The sequence below is a fragment of the Pteropus medius genome, unplaced genomic scaffold (genome assembly GCF_902729225.1).
Source record: "Pteropus medius unplaced genomic scaffold, Ma_sr-lr_union100, whole genome shotgun sequence".
NCBI classification, from domain to species: Eukaryota; Metazoa; Chordata; class Mammalia; order Chiroptera; family Pteropodidae; genus Pteropus; species Pteropus medius.
The window spans coordinates 32775699-32801197 of NW_024344378.1; the positions used below are offsets into that span (position 1 = coordinate 32775699).

At 35.2% G+C, this 25499-nt stretch overlaps 1 protein-coding gene across 2 annotated transcripts in view; it reads right to left on the reverse strand.

Moving 5' to 3' along the window:
* PCDH15 (protocadherin related 15) overlaps window positions 1–25499 on the reverse strand; it is a 730119-nt gene that overhangs the window by 370484 nt on the left and 334136 nt on the right. For both annotated transcript variants that reach the window (XM_039871826.1, XM_039871827.1), the window contains exon 6: window positions 6765–6884. In XM_039871826.1, coding sequence (XP_039727760.1) covers window positions 6765–6884 — 120 coding nt within the window. The remainder of the gene's footprint in view (window positions 1–6764; window positions 6885–25499) is intronic.

Consider the following 25499-nt stretch of genomic DNA (forward strand, 5'->3'; position numbering starts at 1 on the left):
TTTAAAACATCAGAATGATATCTATTATAATTGCATTTTTCCATATAAGATAAACTCCCCAAAATGAAAATTGCTGCAGAGCATGTGATGACAAATTCTGATCCATTTTAAAGAGTTTTTCTTCTCTTTTATTTTTAAACAATCTAATTAGTTCATTGTATTATGAACTTTATATTACCAGGAAGGCCCCCCAAAATAGTATTTCACAATAAATGTGATAAGCATAGTATAAAAATCTCTAGTTCACTGTCTAGAAGATATTAACAGTAAGGTATTTCCTGAATTATTTTTGTCTGACTATATCAGTCAAGAAAGAATAGGTTATAATACAGGAACAAAACTCCCAAATTAATGGCTTAGCGTAAGAAATTTTTATTTCTTACTCATTCTACATACCTACACTAACATCTTGGCAAGTAGGCTCTGTTGATGTCTCACTCAGAAACTCAGGCTAATGGATGTTTCACCTCAACATGTTTTTGTCCAATCACTGCAGCATTGGGAGAGGAAAGAGTGAGTTGTATTTCGTTCTTTGAGCTCATTTCATTAGCCAGAGAATGTAATTTTTTCTAGGCAACAAAACAAAATAAAACAAAAAAAAACCCAAACAAACAAATAAATAAAACTCTCCTAGCATGTCTCTAAAGACAGGAAGAATCAGAATTGTTTGGAAATAGCACAAGTGCTTTGGCCTTAAATTTGGTCAATTGATTCAGTAGTTCTTTATTCTCAAACTCGTTCATTCTTTATTTTAGATAAAATGCAATAAAAAGAAAATCAAAGAAAGGAAATGTTCAATTTTAACTATTTTGATTTTGTTCCTAGATAAAAGTGCTTTGTTTTGGTAAAAAGTATGCAACATTTGGCTATAATTGAAAATTTATGACTTAGGATAGTAAAAATGATGACTTTTCCTCATTCCACATCTAGTATAATTGTCCATCCACATCATAAAGAAAATATAAGTAGGGTAAAAAAGGATCTGAATATAAATGACTGTCTATCTTCTTTTAAGACCTGAATAGAATGTTCATGACACAAAAACACTTTTTCAAAGTAGACCTGTTTATATGACATTCGAAAATGATAATCATGCTGAACTTTATAGTAGCTATGTCAGATAGATTCTTACAGGAAACCTCTCTAGCCCCATTTCCTGATAAGCAATTTTACCTTTTTGTAATCCCTTCCCTTGACTGTGGGCAGGACCTCAGATTTTCTTCTAACCAATAGAATATAGCATATTGTCAATCTTATGACAATTGTATCATGTTACATAAGAATCCCTCTTGTGGACATGGTTCTGTAGTGTAGCAGTTAGCACATCTGTTTTACATGCAGAAGGTCCTGGGTTTGCTCCCCAGTGGAGCCACAGTCCATGGTCTACGGCCATGCCACTCTGAATAAGCCCAATATCTGATCTCAGAAGCTAAGCAGTGTCAGGCTTGGTTAGTACTTGGATGGGAGACCATCTAGGAAGACCAGGTGCTGTAGGCATGAATACTAATAAATAATAATAATAATAATAAAAGAAAATAGAAAAAGAATCTTTCTTGCAAACAGACTAGCTCTGAATCCTCTCCTTGCAAGTCTGATGAAGTAAGCAGCCAAGGAACTAAGGGTGATCTGTAAGAGTTGAGAAGAATCTCCAACCAACAGATAGCAAGAAGTCAAGGCCCTCTGCCCTACAACTATAAAGAAATGATTCTAACAACAATCTGAGTTACCATCAAGGGAATTCTTCTTTAGTCAAATCTCCATATGAGAACTAATCTGGTCAACACCTACATTGGAACCTAGTGAGAGCCTAACTAAGCAGAGCTAAGCTGTTCCAGACTCTTAAGGCACAAAAACTATGAAAACGATGTGTGTTGTTTTAAGCTGCAAAGTTTGTGATAGTTTGTTATATAGCAATAGAGAACTAAAATACTATTCTCTAAGATTTAACTAAAGGACTGGTGGTGTAATAATGGTAATTAATTAATAACTCCTATATTTTCTGAGTTTTCAAATTAATAATTTTAAGTGATATTATATTTTTTACTTCTCTGCTATTTCGGGACAGTTTTGAGGCTACCATCACTTATGTTCTTGTATTGGAAAAAATTATCTTCTTCTATTAACATAGTGAGGTGAATATACAACACTGGTTCCTCTCCTTTTTCAATACGTTTTCTAATTTTCCCTTTCTTATAGAAAACAGCCTGAAGCAGATTTGAAATGTCTGTGCTCCCAGTTACAAAGTAGTGCTGGTGACAAACTAGCCGACAGCTTATCACTGCAGATCCATAGTCATTAATGGAATGAATGTATATATATTTTTTGGTGTTAAAACTTTGAAATGTTTCTATCATTGTTACTATTGCCTAATATTTTGGAAAGCCAGGATGGCTGAGAAGAAAAATGAGTAAGAGTTTTTTAAAAATATATCAATGAAAGGAACATATTGGAAATTAATTGTTTTGCTTCTATATGGCTGATGAACTTCAATTTGAACTCAGTCTTTTCATTAATAACACCTATAAACTCCAGACAAAATATAAAAAACAAACAAACAAAAAACACTTGACATCCCCGGTGAGATAACCAAAGCAGGTATATTCTGATAGATACTTGAAAGAGACAATGTGGGTGAGTTTCTTGTTTTTCGGTAGTTAGCCAGAGGGAAGGCTCAATTTAGCACTTGAAGAGGGCAGTTAAACTCTGATAGAAAGCCTATAAAGTTTTTTTGGCCTGAAGTATCAGGGAATAAATTTTGGGACAACAGAAGCTGATGAAAAAGATAGATTCCAAAACAATTTGATATATTATATACCAGGAAATGTGATCCCTTTGAAGAGGAGAGAAAACCAAGGAAGACCAATGTTAGAAAAAACGAGAAAATATTTTAAAGCAGCTATTCATAAATAGGCCTGTATTAATGTTAAGTAGCTAGTCAGACATTAATGACAAGGGGAACAAAGGAATAGGGGCCCAGCCTAGAGATCATCCAAAGAACACTCTAATGGTAGTAGAATTTGGGATAAGCACATGTATACTGGGTAAAGAGTTATATAGCAGCCAAGCATCAATCAAAACGACCTCACTTGCCAAATACCTAGGAACGTCTTTGGAACCACACATCATGACCCAAATATAATGCAGACATTCCCACTTCTGGGGGCTTTGTGTTCTTCTTTGTTGTTGATTATTGTTACAGCTCTTCGCTAAAACCACATGTCCTTTTGAGGAGTGCTTTGTCTTTTGAAAATATACTTTAATAAATATTTTCTAAATCTCACTGACCTGTGATTCTTCAGTGTCAATGAAGAAGAACACAGGAAAAATGCTAACTACACTTCTGTACTGATATCTCCGCCCCCCATGCCATTGGGGTGACACTGGAGTTCAAATTGGCCCCATCGGTAACACTAAGAGATGTAAAAATAATATTCCCACTATAAGTGAAAAGATGGGAAATCTCGGCAAAAAAAAATACAAACTATAAAAATGTGGAAAAATTAGATCTGAAATTAAAAAGGAAAAAAAAAAAGAGACCATCGGATAGATTTAACAACAGACCAGAGATGACATAAGACAGGGTAACCTTGAATACAGATCAATAGAAAATATACAGTTGCAGACAAGTGATTGAAATATATTGAAAATATCTGAACAGAGCCTGTACTTGTAGAACAATATTTAAATGCTTAACATATCTATAATTGGAGACTCAGAGAATGAAGAGTCTTTAACTGATGAAAGGCAAATTCAGACTAAAGAAATTCACCAAAAAAGATAATTACAAAGAAAACTACACCTTGAAATGCCATAGTTAAGTTGTCAAACACTCAAGATTAAAAGAAAATCTTGAAAACAGCCAGAGAAAAATGACACATTACATACTGGAAAACATGATTCAAATTTCCATTGACTTCTCTTATCAGAAACACTGGAGGCCAATGTTTAAAGTGATATGAAGAATTAATTGAAAGTACTTTGTATTACTGTAAGACAGAGGTGACTTTTGCAAATTTCTACAAAAATAAAGCAGATTCTGTAAATGAATAAAGCAACTGGGAGTATAAGTAGATATACATATATTGTCTGAGTAGTAGTAATTCATTCTTCACGGGAAAGCTGCATTTCATCTCCAGCTAATTGTTGTCTTATTGGAAATCAGTACCAATTTTCTCTTAAACTATTCCTTTAAGAGAAAAGAGAAACCAAGATTTGAATGTGAAATTTCATAATTTTTAGATATTGGCTAAAAAAATAGTTAAAATAATTTGTGGCCAAACAAAATATCTGTGAGTTGAATGAAATCCAGGTCACTAATTTGTGATTTCTGTTAATGAACAATGTAGCATAAAATGCAAAAAACAAACAGATTTTTAAGTAGAACAGACTAATCTCTTTTGACCATTTACCATACAGTATGAGGTTAATTTGAAAGAAATTATAATTGTGGTTGCAAAAATCACACGGCCACCTTTTCAAGTTAAATATCTTTGTAGTACATATAATTTTTTTTAAATTAAGAAATTAATAGGAGAATCTTATGTTTCTATGAATATAAGCAGGATCAGTAAAGCTTGAACAGTAGCAGAATATAAAAACCATCAGGTATTTCTCTCTCATTGGTCATATAAGAGAAAAAAACTAGTATTGAGGTTTACACTAAGTTTCTATGATGGCTAAAGATGGATTCTCTCTGTAAGGATGTGGCTTGGTTAATGCTTTCTCCTCTAATATACTTAAGTGCTGTCTAGATGTCTTATCATTTTGCCTCATTGAATTAGAATCATGCCCAGAAAATGTCTTTATTTCAAATAGTGCTAGCTTGCTAAAGTACGTAGAGTTTTTTTTGTTTTTGTTTTTTGTTTTGTTTTGTTTTGTTTTTAATCATTGGAAACTGCATGTAGCTGATTGGCTTATCAAATCTGTAGGTAGTATAATGTATATACTGTATTTAATGCAAGCCCAGAAGTCTCTGACAGGAGAAAGCATTCAGAAGGAATTACTAACCGCTAACAAGGAACTTCAGTCTCCCAAAACTTCAAAAAGATACCTTCCAATTAATACATTTTGTCTCACATTATATCTAAACATTAAATAGTTATGCTTTGTTTTTGATTTTTGTTTTTGTTTTAATGCAACGTAATAAATATTTCCCTAAATATATCACCTGGACGTTCTATACTTGCTGGAAAGTTTCATTTTTACAGCTTGAGAAGTAAAGGGTAGGAAATGACCTTCATAAAATTTAAGCTAGGAACATGGCACAACGTACAATTAATTCTTCTAAAAATCTAAATAGTAAAGAAAATAAACAATTTAGAAATAGAATGTGCAGTCAGTTGCCTGTTTCTACTTTTAAGGAAAAAAAGTTTTTCTTGCCCTTTTCTCTTCTGTTGCTTCTTTGATCTTTTCTGCTCCATTTCCTGTGTAATCCTTTATACTTATTATCCTTCTCTGACACATTCTTATTATTTCCCCATCTCTTTGTTCACTGCTTTTGCCATACTTTTTAGGGGAAAAAAAAAAAACAAAAACAAAAACAATGCCCCCAACACTAATCTTCCCTTGAACCTGCTATGCCTTGAGGCTTTTTTCTCATTTTCCTTCTCCAAATTTTTTGAAAATTTTAACACAAGTGCCATGACTATTTTATGAGACGATAATAGAGGAAGAGTAGAGCCTATGTTACTCTGAAATGAGTCCTGACTCTACAGCTTAGAAGTGGCTTTGTAACACCAGGCAAATCACTTTACCTATCAGCTTGTTTTCTCTCTTATGCAGTAGAAATACTACTACTAACTGATTTGTGAGAATAAAATGAGAAAATGCAGTCACAATTCACTCAATTCTCACAATAAACTTGTGAGGTAGATCTTATTGTGGGTTGTTAGTCTCTGCAGGTATAATAGTTTTTGTTTGTTTAAAGCTTATATAAGAAATATATAATTTTAAAATGAAGACATAATGTCATCTTCACTACTTTTATATTCTTAACATTAATTATAAAGAGAAGCATTAATTTAGAAAACTCATTTAAGAAGTGATTTTAAAACTATGCTTTGGGGTGCCCATGACGTTCTGAGAAGCTCTTGGGAAAAAGAGAAAGGAAAGACAGCTGGCAGGAATTCCAGCTCTAGCTTCAAGAAAACAATTCTGATTTTATCTGTATTAAATATACTGTATCATCAGAAGAGATAATTTAACAGTCTTAAAAAACCTAAAGCTAGAGATTTTGTCCTCTTCTCTACCTTAGCTTCTACTGGTGAAGAAGTGGCAGTGCTGGTATTAATTTGCAAGTTCCATAAAGCATATGGTTATATTGGTTATATCATGTGCAAGGATTTACTTAGAATGCTTACAAGTCCACAAACATAAGAGAAATTTAGTAAAAATGACATTTTATACCTAAAATACATTTTAAAAATTTACCTACAAATCCCATCCAAAATTAGCTTTTAAAAGTATAGCACACAAACTGGACTTTGGGTGGTAAACACACAATAGAGATGTCGAATGATAATGTACACCTGAAAATTATATAATTGTATTAACCAATGTTACCTCAATAAACTTAATTAATTTTTTTTTAAAGTACAGCATGAATATTTTTTAAAGTGCAATTTTGAGATAATTTTCAATTATACTATAATTACTAATGTGGTTCCAGGAGCTAAGTAATAGAATAATACAATAAATATCAGCTGAAGTAAATATTAATTATATTCCTCATAGCGAAGTCATATTGTAAGTAGGTATTTACATACCGGATCATCTGGATTATATTGAATAACATATTCTATCTGTCCATTTGGGCCATCATCTATGTCTGTAGCTCCATTGTCTCCTGAAAATCCTGTAAATATTGTGGTGCCAACTGGAGTGAGCTGAAAGGAAAATAAAAGAAAAACTGTCATTTCTCATTTCATCAGTGGCATACCAGAATTGTTGCAGCACAAAAAATGGCTCTTTATTACACAAAGGAAGAGAATAGGCAGCTGCCGAGAACCACAGACCAGAAGTGATTTTAAAAAAAAAAAAATTGTCAACCTTACACAGTTCTATAAAATCTGAAATTTCCAACATCATGGTCCTTGTTTTGGGTTAAATAAATAGGAGGCCCTAATTCAGAATGAAGCACATTTGGATCAATTTATGACCATTAGCATCACAGCCCCTATGGAGAAAATGCATCTGTTGTTCTTCCTTAAAAAAACTTTGATGCATTAAGTTAGCTACAAGCTGGAATTTAAATTGAATGAGGAAGTGAGCTCTTTTATTTTAAAATCAAAAAAACATTTCAGAGATATCAGTGAAATTCAGGTTAGTAATTATATGTGGCAAGTTTGAGGAAGAGTTGAAGAAAATGGATGACCTGTCTGTCAGAGGAGAGAGAAAGCTGGGAATTTCTTCAGTGTCTATACTATCAGTTGAGTAGAAAGACATCATGTGATGCGGTGTGGGGGGAGTCATATATTTTCATTTGGATTAAAATAAAGACAACAAAACTTAATGTGGCATATAAGACCTGATCTGGTGTTTAGCTTTATTTATTATTGATCTCCACCAGAAAATCACTTCAATATTTTCTTACTTGTAGATCTTTGAAACTATTTGTATTCCTACATCCAGAGTCCCTCATCCTCATCCTTTAGCTAAAATCCTACTCATTACTTATATCTCAATTTAATTAGGTATCATCTTATCCTAAACCATTCATGAAACAGCATTTTCCTCCCCAACATCAGAATATGGTGCTATTTTAGTTGTGCTTACATTTTACATCCTTAATTGCATTATTAAAATAAATAATATATATTTTTTTTTGTCAATAAACTTAAGCTCTGTCTCCTTAGTGCAGAGACTTTTAAATTTCATTCTGAAATATATTTTATTAGTTTTTAAATGAGATCCCTTCATGGAGAAATAGTTTCAAAAAGATAAAGAAGAATTGTCTCAATTACTTCTATTTTCAGCAGCTAAAACCCTAATGTCTCCAGGGATCCATCAAATGATGTAAATAAGTGAAACAAGCCTGATGGCAATGGTAGCAACTGGGGAGCACGCACCCTCTCTAAAGTGTTAGCTGCTACTCAGCCCCAGCAAATGCTTGCCATAATGGAATATGGAGGCAATGTTACTGGTCATTAAAATTCTAATTTTACAAGAAATCTCTTGGTTCTAAGGTAGGCAACAGATTTTTACAGAATTGAACTATGAATTTAATGGGCCAAACAAAATACATCCATTGGGCCAGCAACTGCAGTAGTTTGCAAACTCAGATTTAGAAAAAAATACAATAATGATTAAAGAAACACACCAACTTTTTTAAGTACATGGAAAAAGTCAAAGACCATATGATTTCACTCACACGAAGGATACAAAACTAAAAGCAACAAACAAACAAGAAAAACAAAAAATAGACAAACAACAGTTTAGCGGTTACCAGAAGGAAAGTGGGTGGAGGGCAGAAAAGGGTAAAAGTGGTCAAATATGTGACGACAAAAGGATATTTGACTTTGGGTGGTGAATACACAATGCAATATACAGATGATGTATTATAGAATTATGCACTTGAAATCTATATAATCTTATTAACCACTGTCAACCTAATAAATCTAGTAAAATTAAAAAAAAATAATAAAAGAAGAGAGCTGGGAAGATAGCAGACTAGGTAAAAGCAGGGTTCACCTCCTCCAAGGTCCATAATGAAATTACAACCAAATTATAAAATAGTCAATATGGAGAATCACCTGAAGTCCAGTTGGTCATAACACCTACATCTGATAATATAAAGGAGCCACATCAAAGCCAGTAGGAGTGGCAAAATCGCAAATCCAGCTGGACCCGTACCTGCAGGTGGTGGAGGACACCAGCAGAGAGAGCGAGGCTGAAGGGGCACCCCTGAAAGAGAGGGGGGTCTTGGCTGCATTCAGAGGCTCCCCAGCCCAGGGAAGAGGAGTTTCCAATAATTCTGACTAAAAACCAGAGGGGATTCCAGACTTCTGGGTGAGATAGAAGGAGACTGAAACCCTAGACGCCCCTTTGAAGGGCCCAGGCACAAACTTTCTAATCTGTGAACACTCACCTGGGACACCAGTGGTGGGTCAGAGGCTTGTGCAAGATTAATTCTGGGAAAGTCTACATTACCTAATACCTGCAGCCACCATTGTACTTTAGGCACCCTATGGGGCAATCTACAGACCCCACCAGCTCAACTGTGCAGGCCCTTCCCACTGGACCAATAGGAAATGCTGGCCAGAGGGGATTAGCACACTCCACCCAACCTGCAGATTGCCTCGGGCTTTTGTTGCTGGATGGCTGCCAAGCCTGTACTGATTCAGGGTCAAACATTCACAGCTGGATGTGGTTCCATAGTGTAGCAGTTAGCACCATTTTACATGCAAAAGATCTACTTTACAGGCAGAAGGTCCTGGGTTCATGCCCCAGTGGAGTCAGAGTCTATGGTCTATGGCCATGCCACCCTGAATGAACCCAATGTCTGATCTCAGAAGCTAAACAGGGTCAGGCCTGGTTAGTATTGGATGGGAGACCACCTAGGAAGACCAGGTGCTGTAGGTATAAATAATAATAAATTTTTAAAAATGTAAAAAAAGAAAAAAAAAAACATCCACAGCTGGCAGCCAGCACTTTGAGCTCCAATTTCCCAGAGAGCTGCAGGCAGATCACTACTGCGAACACAAACTTGGGCAGATCTCGGGGGTCTGTGGGCCAGTCCCAGACAGCAGCTGGTCTTGCTGAGATTGGGGATTTTTGAGGGAACGCACTAATGGTTACCTAAGTCACAGCAAGACTGAGGTTTTATTGATCTGACTGCCATTGTCTCCCTGAGACCCCACCCTACCCACAAATTGCCCCAGGTGGCCCATTGACAGTGAACAGCCAAGGTACCCCTTCTTTACCCCACCCGACTCCCAATCCACACAGGCAACTAACTTTGGCTAGCACAGGGCAGGCACTGCAAGGGAATCAGTTGCAGGCAGACCTCTGCTGCCTGCAAGAGCTGCAATATCACATCAGGGGTTCACTAGGGGTCTGTGGGACCACCCCAGATGGTAGCTGGTCTCACTGTGATCTGTGAATACAGTGGAACGCCTGGACACAGAAGTTGCAGCAAAACTGAGGCTGTATTGGCCTGATGGTCCCTGTCTTCCTGAGATCCCACTTTACCCAAGCTACAAAGTGCCTGCAGCCCATTGACAGGCAGCCTTCTCAGCGCTGCTTGGCTCTGGGGTTGTGTACTCTGCCCGGGCAACAGACCTTGCCTAGCACAGTGAGTGCATTTTGGGGAAGACAGTTGTGGACAGACCACTGCTGCCTATACAAGCTGCAATATCTGTTGAGAGGACTGTGGGGGTCTGTGGAACCGCCCCAGAGAGCAGCTTGTCTCCCTGTGATCTGTGACTACTGTGGGAACGTGCAGACGCAAATTACAGAAAACTGAGGCTATTGGCCTGACAGCTCTTGACTATCTGAACTCCTGCCCCATCCAATACACAAAGTGCTCGCTGTACGTTGATAGGCAGCCGCTCCTGCCCTGGGGTGGCACATTCTGCACAATCAACAGATATCAACCAGCAAAGTGAGAAAAGATCAGGGAATACAGTGACAGGAAGATCACTGCTGCCAGCACAAGATACAGTATCACTTGGGCAAATCTCAGAGAATTTTGTGGGCCTATCACAGATGACAGTAGTTCACACACTGACATCTGACTTTGGAAGGAGGCATCAGTCCCAGAGCTATAAGGAAATTTGATGCTGTGTAGGCCTGATGGCCCCGTATGTCACTAAGATGATGCCCCACCAAACCCACAAATTACCTGTGGCAAGCCTGCTCCCAGGCAACTCAGTCCCATCCTGTGCTTTCCTGGGTTATGAATTCAAAAACAAACAACAGCACTCAGTTCATGCAGCCCACGCAAAGCCCGTTCATCTGGGAGAAACATTCAATGGCAGGCTCACAGCCACAAGCTTCAATAATTCTTAAACAGAGCTTGCATGTTTACAGGCCTGAGGAGTGCAGCAGGTGACCTTGCTATTATTGCAAACTTGTTTCAAGGAAAATTTTTTGTACAGGGAGTCACAGAAACAGTGCTGGCATGTAAAATGACACTGCAGTGGCAGGGGGAAATTTACTCAATAGACCCAGGAGACTCCCGGGGTCCCTGTGCAACCCAACACATGTATCACCCAGAGGCTCTTCCAGTTTCAGAAACTTATGGGCAGCTGACAGGCAGTGTCAGGCCTTGAGGAGCACTGGTCCCTCTGTTAAACTGCCCTAGGTTGGTGACAAGGGATAACTGGACCGCTGCCTACAGTGTTGCCTCTACCACTTACCTATAGATCCAGCATAGGCAACAACCATCTGTGGATCACATTATAGTTCTCACCAGGTAGCCCTGAGCAATTGAAGGCAGCAGCTGATGTTGGCCTACTGGGGAGCCCCTCCCAAGGGGCCACAAAACCAACACATCCAGAGGCTGGCACCAGACCATAACAGAGCAACTCCTGACTAGTCCCATAAGTGGAACACACAAAGGGTGGTTGCAACAAGTACACAAGCCTCTAGGGCAAATCCCACTTGGTGGGGTCAGCTCCCTCACAGTAACTCTTAACCTGTGTGTGTAGCCAATTCTCACAATTAGTCAGCCTGAACATTAATCTCATCCACTGATCTACTAACAACAATAAAGTCTTGGTGACAACAGAAGACCACACACAACCCATGCAGAGATCACGTCCAGAGCCCCCAGCACAGGGTATCAGGGAAAGTGAGCCACTAGGCCACAAAGGACACCTTCCACAGTAGGCCATTTGGCTAAAGGTGAGAGATGAAACAAATATTCCTGACACATAGAAACGAACACAGAGAGACTAATAAAATGAGAAAATAAATAAACATGCCACAAATGAAACAACAGGTGAAAACTCCAGAAAATAAGCTAAATGAAATGGTGGCGAGCAACCTACCAGAGAAATAGTTCAAAATAATGGTGATAAGGATGCATAACAAACATAGGGGAAGAATGGATGAGCAAAATTAAAACCTCAACAGAGAGATAGTAAGCATAAAAAAGGGCATAGAAACCATAAAATAAGGACCAGACAGAAATGAAGAATACAATAACTGAAGTGAAGAATACACTAGAAGGATTCAACAGTAGATTGGACGAAGCGGAATATTGAATCAATGAACTGGAAGAGAAGGTAGCAGAACACACCCAATCAAAACAACAAAATGAAAAAAAAGAATTTTAAAAAATGAGGATACTTTAAGAGACCTCTTGTGACAACATGAAACATAATAATATCCGGGTCATAGGAGTATCTGAAGGAGAAGAGAGAGAGCAAGGGATTGAGACTCTATTTGAAGAAATAATGACAGAAAACTTCTCTAACATGGTAAAGGAATTAGACATACAAGTTCAGAGGCACAAAGACTTTCAAATAAAAGGGATTCAAACAGACCTAGACCAAGACACATAATTAAAATGCCAAGGGTCAAAGATAAAGAGAGAGTCTTAAAAGCAATAAAAGAAAGTCGGCTAGTTACTTACAAGGGTACTCCCAGAAGAATGTCTGCTGACTTTTCAATGGAAACTTTGCAGGTCAGAAAGGACTGGCAAGAAATACTCAAAGTTATGAAAAACAAGATCTACAACCACGAAAACTCTACCTGGCAAGACTTTTGACTAAAACAGAAGGTGAGATAAAGAGATTCCCAGACAGGGAAAAACTTAAGGAATTCATCACCAACAAGCCAATATTACAAGAAATGTTAAAGGGACTTCTGTAAAAAGAGAAGGAGTAAAAAAAATAAAAAAGAAACAATGAATATGAATAATAAAATGCCAGTAATTATGTACCTATCAGTAATCACTGTAAATGTAAATGTATTAAATGCTCCAATCAAAAGACATAAGGTAGCCGAATGGATAAGAAAACAAGACCCATGCATATGCTGTCTACAAGAGACCCACTTCAGATCAAATTGCATTCACAGACTAAAAGTGAATGCAATTTGATCTGAAGTGAGTCTCTTGGATAGGAAAACATATTTCACGCAAATGGAAATAAAAAAACAATAACAACAACAAAAAAACCCGGGATAGTGATACTTATATCAGATAAAATAGACTCTAAAATAAAGGCTATAATAAGATACAAAGAAGGTCATTACATAATATTAAAGGGATCGATAAATCAAGAGGACATAAACCTAGTAAACATATACGAACCCAATGTAGGAGCACCCACATACATAAAACAATTATTGACTGACATAAAAGGAGAGATCAACAGTAATACACTCATAATAGGAGACTTTAACACCCCATTGACACCAATGGTCAGATCTTCCAGGCCAAGAATCAACAAGGAAAAAATGGGCCTAAAAGACATACTAGAACAGATGGATTTAATAGATGTTTTCAGAGCATTTTACCTTAAAGCAGCAAAATATACATTCTTCTCAAGTGCACATGGAACATTTTCCAAGATAGACCACATGTTAGGACACAATTCAAGTCTCAATAAATTTAAGAAGATTGGAATTATATCAACCATCTTTTATGATCACAATGGTATGTAACTAGAAATCAACTACAAGGAAAAAACTGGAAAATACACAAACACATAGAGGCTAAGTAACATGCTATTAAACAATGAATGAGTTATCAATGATATCAAGGAAGATATCAAAAAACACCTAGAGACAACTGAAAATGAAAACACAATGACTCAAAATCTATGAGACTCGGTGAAAGCAGTCTTAAGAGGGAAATTCATAGCAATACAGGCTTACCTTAAGAAACGAGAAAAAGCTCAAATAAACAATCTAACTGTCCACTTAAAAGAACTAGAAAAAGAACAGCAAACAAAGCCCAGAGTGAATAGAAAGAAGGAAATAATAAAGATCAGAGTGGAAATAAACAAAATAGAGTCTAGAAAAATAATACAAAAGATTAATGAAACCAAGAGCTAGTTCTTTGACAGACTCTTAGCCAGACTCATCAGGGAAAGAGGAGAGAGGACTCAAATAAATATATTCAGAAATGAAAGAGGAGAAATAAATACGAACTCCACAGAAATACAAAGAATCATAAGAAAATACTACGAGTAATTATATGCTAACAAATTGGACAATCTGGAAGGAATGGGTACATTCCTAGAAACATACAACCTCCCACGATTGAGTGAAGAAGAAACAGAAAATCTCAACCAACTAATTACCACCAATGAAATTGAATCAGTAATCAAAAACTTCTGAAAAAATAAAAGTTCTGGACCAGATGGCTTCGCAGGCAAGTTTTACCATTATTCAGAGAAGAATTAATACCTATTTTTCTCAAACTATACCAAACAATTCAAGAATAGAGAAAGTTCTCATTATTTGCCAATGACATGATATTACACATAGAGAACACTAAAGATTCCACCAAAAAACTGTTAGAACTGATCAATGAATTCAATAAAGTAGCAGGATACAAAATTAATATTCAGTGGCATTTTTATACATCAATGATGAACTTTTGGAAAGAGAAGTTAAGAAAACAATCCCATTTATGATTGCAACAAAAACAATAAAATATCTGAAGATCGAATTAACCAAGGAGGTAAAAGACTTGTTCTCAGAAAATTATAAGTCATTGAAAGAAGAAATTGAAGATACAAGTAAAAAGAAGCATATATCATGCTCATGGGTAGGAAAAATCAACATAATTAAAATGGCCATACTACCCAAATCTATAGATGCAATGCAATCTCTGTCAAAATACCAATGGCATTTTTCAGAGAGCTAACTAAATAATCCTAAAATTTATGTAGAACCATAAAAGATCTCAGATAGCCATGACAATCTTGAGAAAGAAGAACAAAGTTGGATGTTTTATATTACCTAATATCAAACTATTCTACAAGTACAGTAATAAAAACTATACTACAAGTACAGTAATAAAAACAAGAAGGTACTGGCATAAGAACAGATACATTGATCAATGGAACAGTATAGGGAGCCCAGAAATAAGTACATGCCTATGTGCTCACTTATATGACAAAGGAGGCAAGAATATACAATGGAATAAAGACATTATCTTCAATAAATGGTGTTGGGAAAATTGGACAGAAACCTGAAAGAAAAAAAAAAAAAAGAAAAGAAACTGGACCACCTTCCTACACCATATACAAGAATAGACTCAAAATGGATTAAAGACTTAAATGTCAGACCCCAAACCATAAAATTTCTAGAAGAAAACATAGGCAGTAAACTCTCTGATACTGCTAACATTAATTTATTTTCAGATATATCTCCTCGGGCAAGAGAAACAAAAGAAAAAATAAACAAATGGGACTACATCAAACTAAAAAGTTTTTGTACTGCAAAGGAAACCATCAATGAAACAAAAAGACAATCGGCTGATTGGGAGAAGATATTCACTTATGATACATCTGATAAGAAGTTAATATCTAAAATATAAAAAGAACTCATATAATTCAGCAACAAAATAACAAACAATCCAATTAAAAAATGAACAGAAGATCCGAACAGATATTTCTCCAAAGAGGACAGATGGCCAATAGACATATGAAAAGATGCTCAAAGTCACTAATCATCAGAGAAATGCAAATTAAAACTACGATGAGATATCATCTCACACCTGTCAGAATGGCTATCATCAGTAAATCAAAGAACAACAAGTGTTGGTGAGGATATGGAAAAAACAGAACTCTCATACACTGTTGGTGGGATTGAAAATTGGTATAGCCTCTACGGTAAACAGACTGTAGGTTTCTCAAAAAATTAAAAATGGATATATCTTTTGACCCAGCAATTGCACTTCTGTGTATTTATCCAAAGAAAACCAAAACAATAATTCATAAAGATTTATGCACCCCTAAGCTCATAGCAGCACAATTTACATTAGCCATGATATGGTAGCAACCTAAATGCCAATCAACAGATGACTGGATAAAAAATTATGGTTCATATATATAATGGAATATTACTAAGCCATTTAAAAAAATGAAATCCTACCATTTTTAATGACATGGATGAACCTAAAAGTTATTACGCTGACTGAAATAAGTCAGACAGAGAAATAAATACCAAATAGTTTCACTTACATGTGGAATCTAAGGAACTAGAAGAACAAACTGATTAAAAACAGACCACAAATACAGAGGGCAATCTGGTGACAGGCAGAAGGGAGGGGGTTGGGGGCTGGAAGAAAGGGATGAAGGGTTAAAGAAGTACAAATTAATAGTTGATAGATAGTCACAAGGATGGGGAGAATGGCAAAGGGAATGCAGTTAGCATTAATGTAATGACTAGGTGGAAAGCCAGAGGAGAGAAAGAGCAATTAGGGGGATCGTTTATAATCTATATAAATGTCTAACCAATGTACTCTATACTCGAAACTATTAAAGTAAAATTTTTAAAAAATTAAAAAAATAAAAGAAATATACCAAAAGTACAAAGTTTAACAGTAATAGATTTTAGTATTCTATTTCATTCCATGGGTATTTATAAGGTCAGCCCTTGTTTCAAGCAGCTTTACAAGACAAATTTCGACTTTCTGCAGGTCAAAGAAATGAGAACTAAGTGAGAAGAAATGGCTTAAATAGCACATATAGCATTGAAAGACCAGTGGAGGATGGGTTTATTAAAAATGTTAGTTAAGTAAAAGGCTTCCAAACCAAAATTTATACATTTTTAATGTAATCTGTGTTCCAAAAGACATCGATCTCTCTTATAAAAATTTCACCATTCTAATGTAGCTATAATTTGATTTTTAAATTATGAAATTTTAAAATTGAATAACAATAATTTTTTCCAGGTATTTAATAAAACAAACTTAAAGTATTTCATCAAAATATTTGTTGCCAAGAAAATGACTGTGCCATGGGGTTGAATGAAAAAAATCAAAACACAAAGGACAAAACAAAACAAAAAAACTTGAACAGTAGGTGTCTGAAAATTTTGAAAACAGTGTGTCCATATCTTTCAATCTACTCACTGAGGCAGCTCCTGGACTAGATTTATTATATAACAAGATCTTGATGTACTATAGCCAAGGGCAATAAAATGAGTATTGTGAGGAAGAAACAGGAAATCCAGGGAGGGCTCAGATCATATACCAGAGTGTTGAAATTCCTGATATCAGTGAGTGGGCTGGAAGCCAAGGAAACAAAAACTTTATAATGGAAGGTAAGTGAAAAGAGTATAAAAACAACAAAAACTTTCATGTCTTAATCAGTTCTGCCAGCTCATTTAATATGTCCCCAAAAAGACAATTTGCTATAACATCGATTTATTTATACCCACTCACTATTGCTAAAACCATTTATTCTTTAACAACTTTTATTTTTTTTAATTGAAGAAAAGGTTTCAACAGAATAAGCAGTATTGTTAGGTAGCTAGTCAAACATGAGTGACAAGGGGAACAAAGGAATAGTGTCCAGTCCCTATTGGTAATTAGAGAATTTCTCTTGCATCCCTAGAGACAAAAGACAGGAGGGTCATAGTCTTATCTGGCCTAGTCTGGCTACAGAGCCTAATTTGCCTACAATTTAAACTTCATTATAATACTTCGTTTATGCCTGAAAGTTCATGTATCTAATTATAACAGACTGTATTCTAGGTAAGCACATGCTCACTAGGCAAAGAGTTATATAGCAACCAGGTGTCAATCAAAATGACCTCAGCTGCCAATCACCTATGAAGGCTTTGGAACCACCAGTCATGGCCCAAATATAAGGCAGACATTCCCGCTTCTGGGCCATTTTTGCCCTTCTGGTATCTCTTTTTTTGTGGCCTTTTTTTGGTCATAGTGTTGGGACCATGTGCCTCCTTGGGGCATGTTTTGTCTTATTCCATGTGCCTCCTTGGGGCATTCTCTGTCTTTCTAAAATATACTTTCAATAAAACTATTAAATAGCAATGACTTGTGACTCCACTGCCTCATTTGAGGAGGAACAGAGGGAAAATGCTAACTACACTTCTGTGCTATGTTATCCCTCTCCCTGCCCCCTGCAGTTAGGGTGACACCAAATCCTGATTGACCCCAACAATGACAGTAAATAAAACAAAATGAAATCTTCATGACCCTCTCATCTGATAATATGTTTATCTACATTCGACTGCATTTTTACTATATGATAACATTATTTTCTTTTAGAAATTTTAAATTATGTAAAGGCAGGAGGACAGTTTTCTTCAAGTTGGTTTAATAATACAATTCGATTGGACTAAATGTAAAGTTTGAAGTATTCTCTATATATAAGCAGAAGAAAAAGAATCTAAGATGTGAATAAAACCACCCTGACAATTTGGTATAAGTAATAGAATGGCAATTGTTATAAGAAAAGAACTATTTTCAGACAAGGAGAAAATAAAGCATAATATTCTCTAAGTATTCACATTTTCAAATTTTCACAGCCTATTCAAGTTTCTAGAAATCTAGAAATAAATATAATATGACAATATTTTATTGGAATAGATAGGTTGAAGGATTTTACTTCTAACAATGTAATATTTGCAAATCTAAAAACATATTTGCAAATTCAAAGACCCTAACTATGAAAAAGACCTGTATTTTTCTCCAGCTGTCCAAATGTTTTTGAAACTTATAAAGGGCAACATAAAAGTGCTATGGTGCCTTCATATATTATCATCAATTAATGTTTTTTTCTTCATCAATGACAGGTCTCTTTTATCATTTAAAAATCATATTTATAGTTATGATTTTTAATATCTAGTCATCTAAAACAGGGGTCCATAAACCCTGGTACCAGTCCGTTGCTTGTTAGGAACCAGGCCGCACAGCGCGAGGTGAGCAGCAGGTCAGCAAGTAAAGCTTCATCTGTATTTGCAACCACTCCTCAGTGCTAGCATCACCACCTCAGCTCTACCTCAGATCATCAGGCATTAGATTCTCCTAGGAGCAATGGCTTCCGGTGCCAAAAAGGTTGGAGACTGCCAATAAACCCTACATTATATTTCTTTGATTGCTTTTAAGAATACATTTGGTGATAAAGTCCAACAAAGAGTGTCATTAGACTACATTTAAAAAAACCCAAAAACATGCATTTGCTTATGGTTACAATTTAAGGATCCATCGGTTAATATAAATGAAAAAAAAAATAATTCCATTTCAATCACTCTCATTTTAGGATTTGAGCTTATTTACGGTGCCATACATAATTGTCCCCAATCAAATTTATGTGCCTATATATTTACTTCTTGAAATTACTAGTAATAATATGATTCTACAATAAATCCTATTAGTTCATATCTTTGAATGTAAAATAGAAGAGAAACAATTGCCAAGCTTTGGAAATAGAAAATAAAGCTTTTCATTCCTATAATGGTATCATGTAAAGGTTAAAAATTATCTCTCGGTAGTATTTTAAAGTATTTTTTAAAGAAGAATTTAGGTCCTTGAGAATTGAATGGAAAGCATTAGTGTAACAGTAGATTTCAGCATCCTACTTCATTCACGGTGTTGTCACTGTTCACAATTTCGATAAAAATTAGATTAAATATTTTTCACCCAACTTTGAAAATTTGGGATTTTGTTGCTGACAACAAAAGACTAGGGTAGTACATCAAGTTATCAGTTCAGCGTTTGTATAGACTAAAGAATTTCTCCTCTTCCATGGTTGTACATTTAGGCCAAACAACCTAGCACATTCCTAGCACATTGTTCCTACTCATTCCATAAATAGAATGAACAAACATACACATACAGGCATACACATATAAAATGCAATGCTAATGTGGATCAGTAGTTAGGCTGCATACATTATATCTATTTCTATGATCTACTCCTCAGATAGTGGACCTGTTTAGAATGGGCTAGAATATTTGAAACTAATAGAAATAACTAATGGGCTAGAATATTTGAAACTAATAGAAATAACTAAGAAAAAAAGAAAATAAGGCATTTAGTGCTAATTTAGAATGTCTGTCAAGACTAAAAGGGCTCCAGTGAGATAGCCCATCCTAGATGCATACAAGCAATAAGGAGTTACAATATATGAAATATTTTTTTAAACAGCAGATTTCAGAATCCTATTTCATTTATTTTCTTTATATATGTGTATCTCCAACAGAAATATGGACATATCTATGTACATACACATATTACATAAATATAATATACACATATCACTATTACTTATTTTTATTACAGGAGACATGGCACACTGTTGTTTTGTGAATTCTTGAATATTATGTGAGAGTTGAAAATCTTCAAATGACAGTTAGGTAGTTTATTATGATGTGTTATTATTAAGTTTTCAAGGCACATGTACTATGCAGATGGCCATGCTCTGTGTCCTTTAACATTTCGACAAGTTTCAGAAATATAAATTTGGTTTTCTGAAAGGCATTCTATGCATGGGATAAGTATCAGCTTGGGCAGCTAGCCACCTGAGGGTATCACTGACTTATTTAGTTCATGTATTTTTTTCACAAATGATTTTATATAGCTATTGAAAAATACAGCAAATGCATAGATAAATGCAAATGTAAAAGTTAAAGAAAATCAAAGCAAGAAAATTCAATGAAGAAGATATATAACAGAAATTTAATTCAGAAGGTGAGTAGTTCTTAGTAAATTGTCCAGATATCTTGTGAGTCATAGCTACTTAAGCCAACCTAAAAGTTATGAAGGATGCTCCAATAAAAGAACATTTGTCCTTAGTAATCTTACTTGCAGTATTTCCCCCAAAGAAGCATTGTATTCATAGTTTCATATAAATGCAGTTGATTCACATTATCCACGGTAGTTATGTTCTCTAATGTCACCGCAAACTCTGAATTAACAAGTACTGAATCATTGTTCCTAGGGGGACTACAGGGTTATTATATTGCTAGGGGGACTACAAGGTTAAGTTCTTGCAAACCTCTGGTTACAACGTTTCATCAACTAATCAATAATAACCTGTTTTATGTGTGTTTCTGTCTAAAGACCCTTATTTATTATATTTGGTCAATTCTTCTATAGATGCCTTCGATTGCATTTTTCATTTTATTCATTGGTTTATTCAGCTCCAGAATTTATTTCTTTGTAATGATTTCTATCTCTGTTAAATTTCTCATTTGGTTCACATATTGTTTTCCTGATTTTATTGAATTGCCTTTCTGTGTTTCTTATAGCTCGTTTAGTTTCCTCTAAACAGTTATTTTGAATTCTTCATCAGGTAAATCACCAATTTCCTTGTTTTTGAGTTTGATTACTGTGGGATTGTTGTTATCTTTCGGTGATGACATGTTTCTTTGATTCTTCATGTTCCTTGGAGTTTTGTGTTGCTGCCTTCTCATTTTGCAGTAGCAGACACCTCAATTCTTTCCTAATTATCATTGGGTTTGAGATATTTTTGTTGGTCCTGCTTACATCTGGGATTTTCTCCAATTTGTATAAATATACCTACTCCACACTTTTGCCACCTCGTGTGGCTGAATTCTTGAGTTTGTGTATCTCTCTGGTTGTTACAACTCACCAGGCTGGCTGATGGAAACCAGAAGGTGGAGCTATAGTCAAGTTTGTGGTTTCTCCCTCGCCTTATTTTCTGAGCATATTTGTTGTTTACAAAAGCTAAATCTTGCCATCCCATGGAGAAGTGAGCACAATAAGTTAACAACAGAGTGGGGAGTAGTGTGACTTTAGCACTTTGGGTGTTGGGAGTGCCCACAGGTCAGGTGGGGGGATCTTTGCATGAGGTTCTCCAAGTGACATGTGGGCTGGCTTCCTGCTAGAATCCTGAACAAAGTTAATAGAAACCTCATCCTTCTTATTCTCTTATCTGTCTCTCAATCTCCTCACTCTTATGAGTTATGGAGGTCCTGCCTCAATAATCCTGGTGCTGCTGGGGCTAAACAAGTTTGTTTCTCTAGCAGCACCTAGAACAGCTGGGGTAGCTGAGCGCTCACTCACTGCTCTTCCTTTCCCTCTGCAGGTGAGCTCCCACTAGCTCTTCAGGAACCACGTGGCCTTTGAGCGAAACCCAACACAAGGAAAGTTCCTCTTACCCTCTCTAATGTATCCAAACTTGTATTATATTTTGCTGCAACAAAGTGTTGAAATCCCTTCTTGGGAAGGCTGAACTTTTATTAAGACTGTCTCATCCATGGGTATGTGTACAAGCAAGCATTCTCCAGGTTTACCCAGACCACTGCCAAGAGGGGTTGGGGCCATTTTTCTGGCATTTCCTAGTTCCATAGGCCAAATGGAGGTTGGCCTGACCATTACCCAAAGCACAGAGGTAGGAGGGCTACTTCCAGGTCCCCTGGCATATGCTGGGTCCTACGACTGCCATAGAGGTACTTTGTTCACAGATAGGATGCTGATTTCTATTTGTTGAAAGGAAAGACTTGAAGGAGGGATGTCTTACACCACCATGATGCTAACATCACTGTAGACAACTTTATATTCAGCTAAGAAATGGTATGTTATTCACTTTGAAGAAAATATTAAAAAAGATGAATATTGGAAAGCACTCCACAAATCATAATAAATCATAATTGTATAAATGGCATTTATATCTGTTAAATATTTCCTGGAGTCTAGTATAATATATTTACTTGAAAACAAACATTTTGGTAGAAATAAAATGCGAAATTATACAATATTTGAATATTTAGAATCGTTTTTCACATATATTTCAAACCAGTACCTTTTGATACACTTTGATGGCTTTAAAGATTAAAGAAAACTAGAGTCCAGAACAAAAGAGTATTTTAAAATAAGTACAACTAAAATAATATCACTTTTACTGGGAAATAATTGCTACAAAAGGATGATATTATCCATCTTTGTAAACCTTTCCAAGAAAAAGTGCCCCTAAAGAATGACTTAAAATGCAATTGATGAGATTTTACTTTCTTATATACATCAGCAGAATCTAAGTGTTTTCCTTTCCCCTCTAAGAAAGATAGAATATCTAAAGTGTCATGGACATTAGATAAATGGAATTAGAATTCACTACATGATGATTTTCATATAATAACAATTTAATTACAGAATTCTACCAATGTTAGCAGGTGCTCTATTTCTACTAACAGACATTTTCAAAGCAGAAAAACTGTCTTTAGTGGAGCAAGATTACATATCAATCTATATTAGATAAGTACATGTACACAGATCTGTACATAGATCTGATTTTTTTGTGTCAACTTGACTGGGCAATGAGAGTTCCCAGATATTTGGTTAAACGTTATTCTGGGTATGTATGTAAGAGTGTTTCTGTATGAGATTAACATCTGAATCAGGAGACTGAATGAAGCAGAGGGCCCTCCCAAATGTGGATGGGCTTCAACTAATCTGTTGAAGGTCTCAGTAGATGAACCTGAGTAAGGATGAATTCACTCTCTGTGTCTGACTGTCTTTAAAGCCAGGACATCTATCTCTTCTTGTTTTCAGACTTGGACTCGGACTGGAACTTACACAACCCATTCTCCTAGTTTTAGACTTTGGTTGTGCACTGGAACTATACCATTAGCATGCCTGAGACTCCAGCTTGCCAATTAAGATCTTAACATCTCTCAGTCTCCATAATAACATTAGCCAGTTCCTTAAATAAATCTCTCTTGAGCCTATCTATTATCTGTCTGTCTATCTATCTATCTATCTATCTATCTATCTATCTATCTATGATCTATCTATCAACAGCTATCTATCTAAACAACTCTATCTATATGTCTGTCTGTCTGTCCATCCATCCAGCCATCCATCCCCTACTGACCTATCTACCTACCTATGATTTATCTATCAAGTGTTTTTTTTTTTTTATCTTGGAAAACTGAATAATGCACCCCTGATCCAGTTTCTCTTTAGCAAACAAATAAAATTGAATATTTGATTTTACAGAGGTAAAGATTAGATTCTCATGTTATCACTCATCAATATCCATATCTATATCTATATCTATATCTCTATATATGTATGTATATATGTATGTGTGTGTATATATATGTATATATATAGACTATGTAGCACTATGGGAAAATTGCTGATTTAACTGTAACAGAGGCCATATAGTCTTTTGGTACTTTGATCACATTCTGTGATCTTTTGCAGATTATCCACAGTACTCTCCTAGTTATCTATACACAATATTGTAAATTCCTAAACTTTAATTTATGTAGTCCTGCAAAACAGGTCTATTTTAAATAATTAGTTACTTTCTTCTTCTTGCCCTCACACTTATTTTTAGGGTCTTCTCAATTACAGCATATATCTGAAGATTAGGTACCATAATAATAATCTTTCAAAATTAGAAGCCATTTATCCTTGGCTATGACTCAGCCTTTAACCTCTTCAGAAAAAATAATTTTGTGACTCTTTCCTGAAAGTCATTCCTACCTTGGAAATATACTTTAGAAATAATGATATATTTGAAAACAAAGGAGGTCTCCAGAAATAAAATGGAGTGATGAATTTGTAAAAAGGTAGTAATTAGTGGAAGAGTAATTGAGAATTTAAACTTTTTCTCATAATGATGAAATTACGTTATCTCTGAATCTATAATTATTTATTGAGTGTTTGTTATTGGCCAATCATTGTTTCTGTGACCATTGTATTGGTTTTATATTGAATAGTTAATATAACAGTTGTTTTATTCAAACATTCAACTATTTGCAGTTTATATTAAAACTTTCTAGAATGGAAAATAGTACACATTTTTGAATTAACACTCAATGGATTTTATCTTGAAGTGATTTATTAAAATCAAAGAAAAAACTAAGAAAGGAATTACCTTTGTTCTTTGTGTTCACTTTGACATAAATAGATTTTGTACTTGTGATGAAAATCTTTGCTCCATTTTTTTAATAATGGAAGCTAGATAATTAATATTGAAAACTACTTTCTCTGAAGAAATTATTAAAGGCAAATTCTTCATTTAGATAAGTATCTTCAAAATAAGAGAAAGGTATATTATTAGAGTTAGTAATAAGTAGCTCTACTCATCTTTAGTAAAAACTAAAAAATAATTAACCTTAATTAACCTTAAGTTGAATATATATAAGAATTTATTAAATTTGAATGTTGTTGAATAATTGAATACTTGAATCATTTAAACAACTGTAAGATTGATTCTCATTTACATGCTTAAAGTAGAAAAAATATTTTTATGTGCTTCTTTCCCTTGTCTATCTCCTTCTCTTTTTTCCTCCTGGTTCCCCAAAAGAATGTGACTAAACCCCTAGAGGAAGAAAACAGGGACAAAAAATAAATTAGGGTTTAGTCTTATTTCTTTCTTCAGAAGCTTTTGTGTGGTTTAGATTAAATGTTAGTGCTGCCTATTCAAAGAAATTCTGTGAATGGGAATGGCTCTGAAGGTCCAGTGATTTTTATTCTTTGAATATGTGGTGATATTTATCAAGTTTCCAATACCACACACTATGTTACTAAAAAAATTATTTAACTTGCATAAAAATATCACCTAACATCCAGAAATTGTTATGAAAATATATAT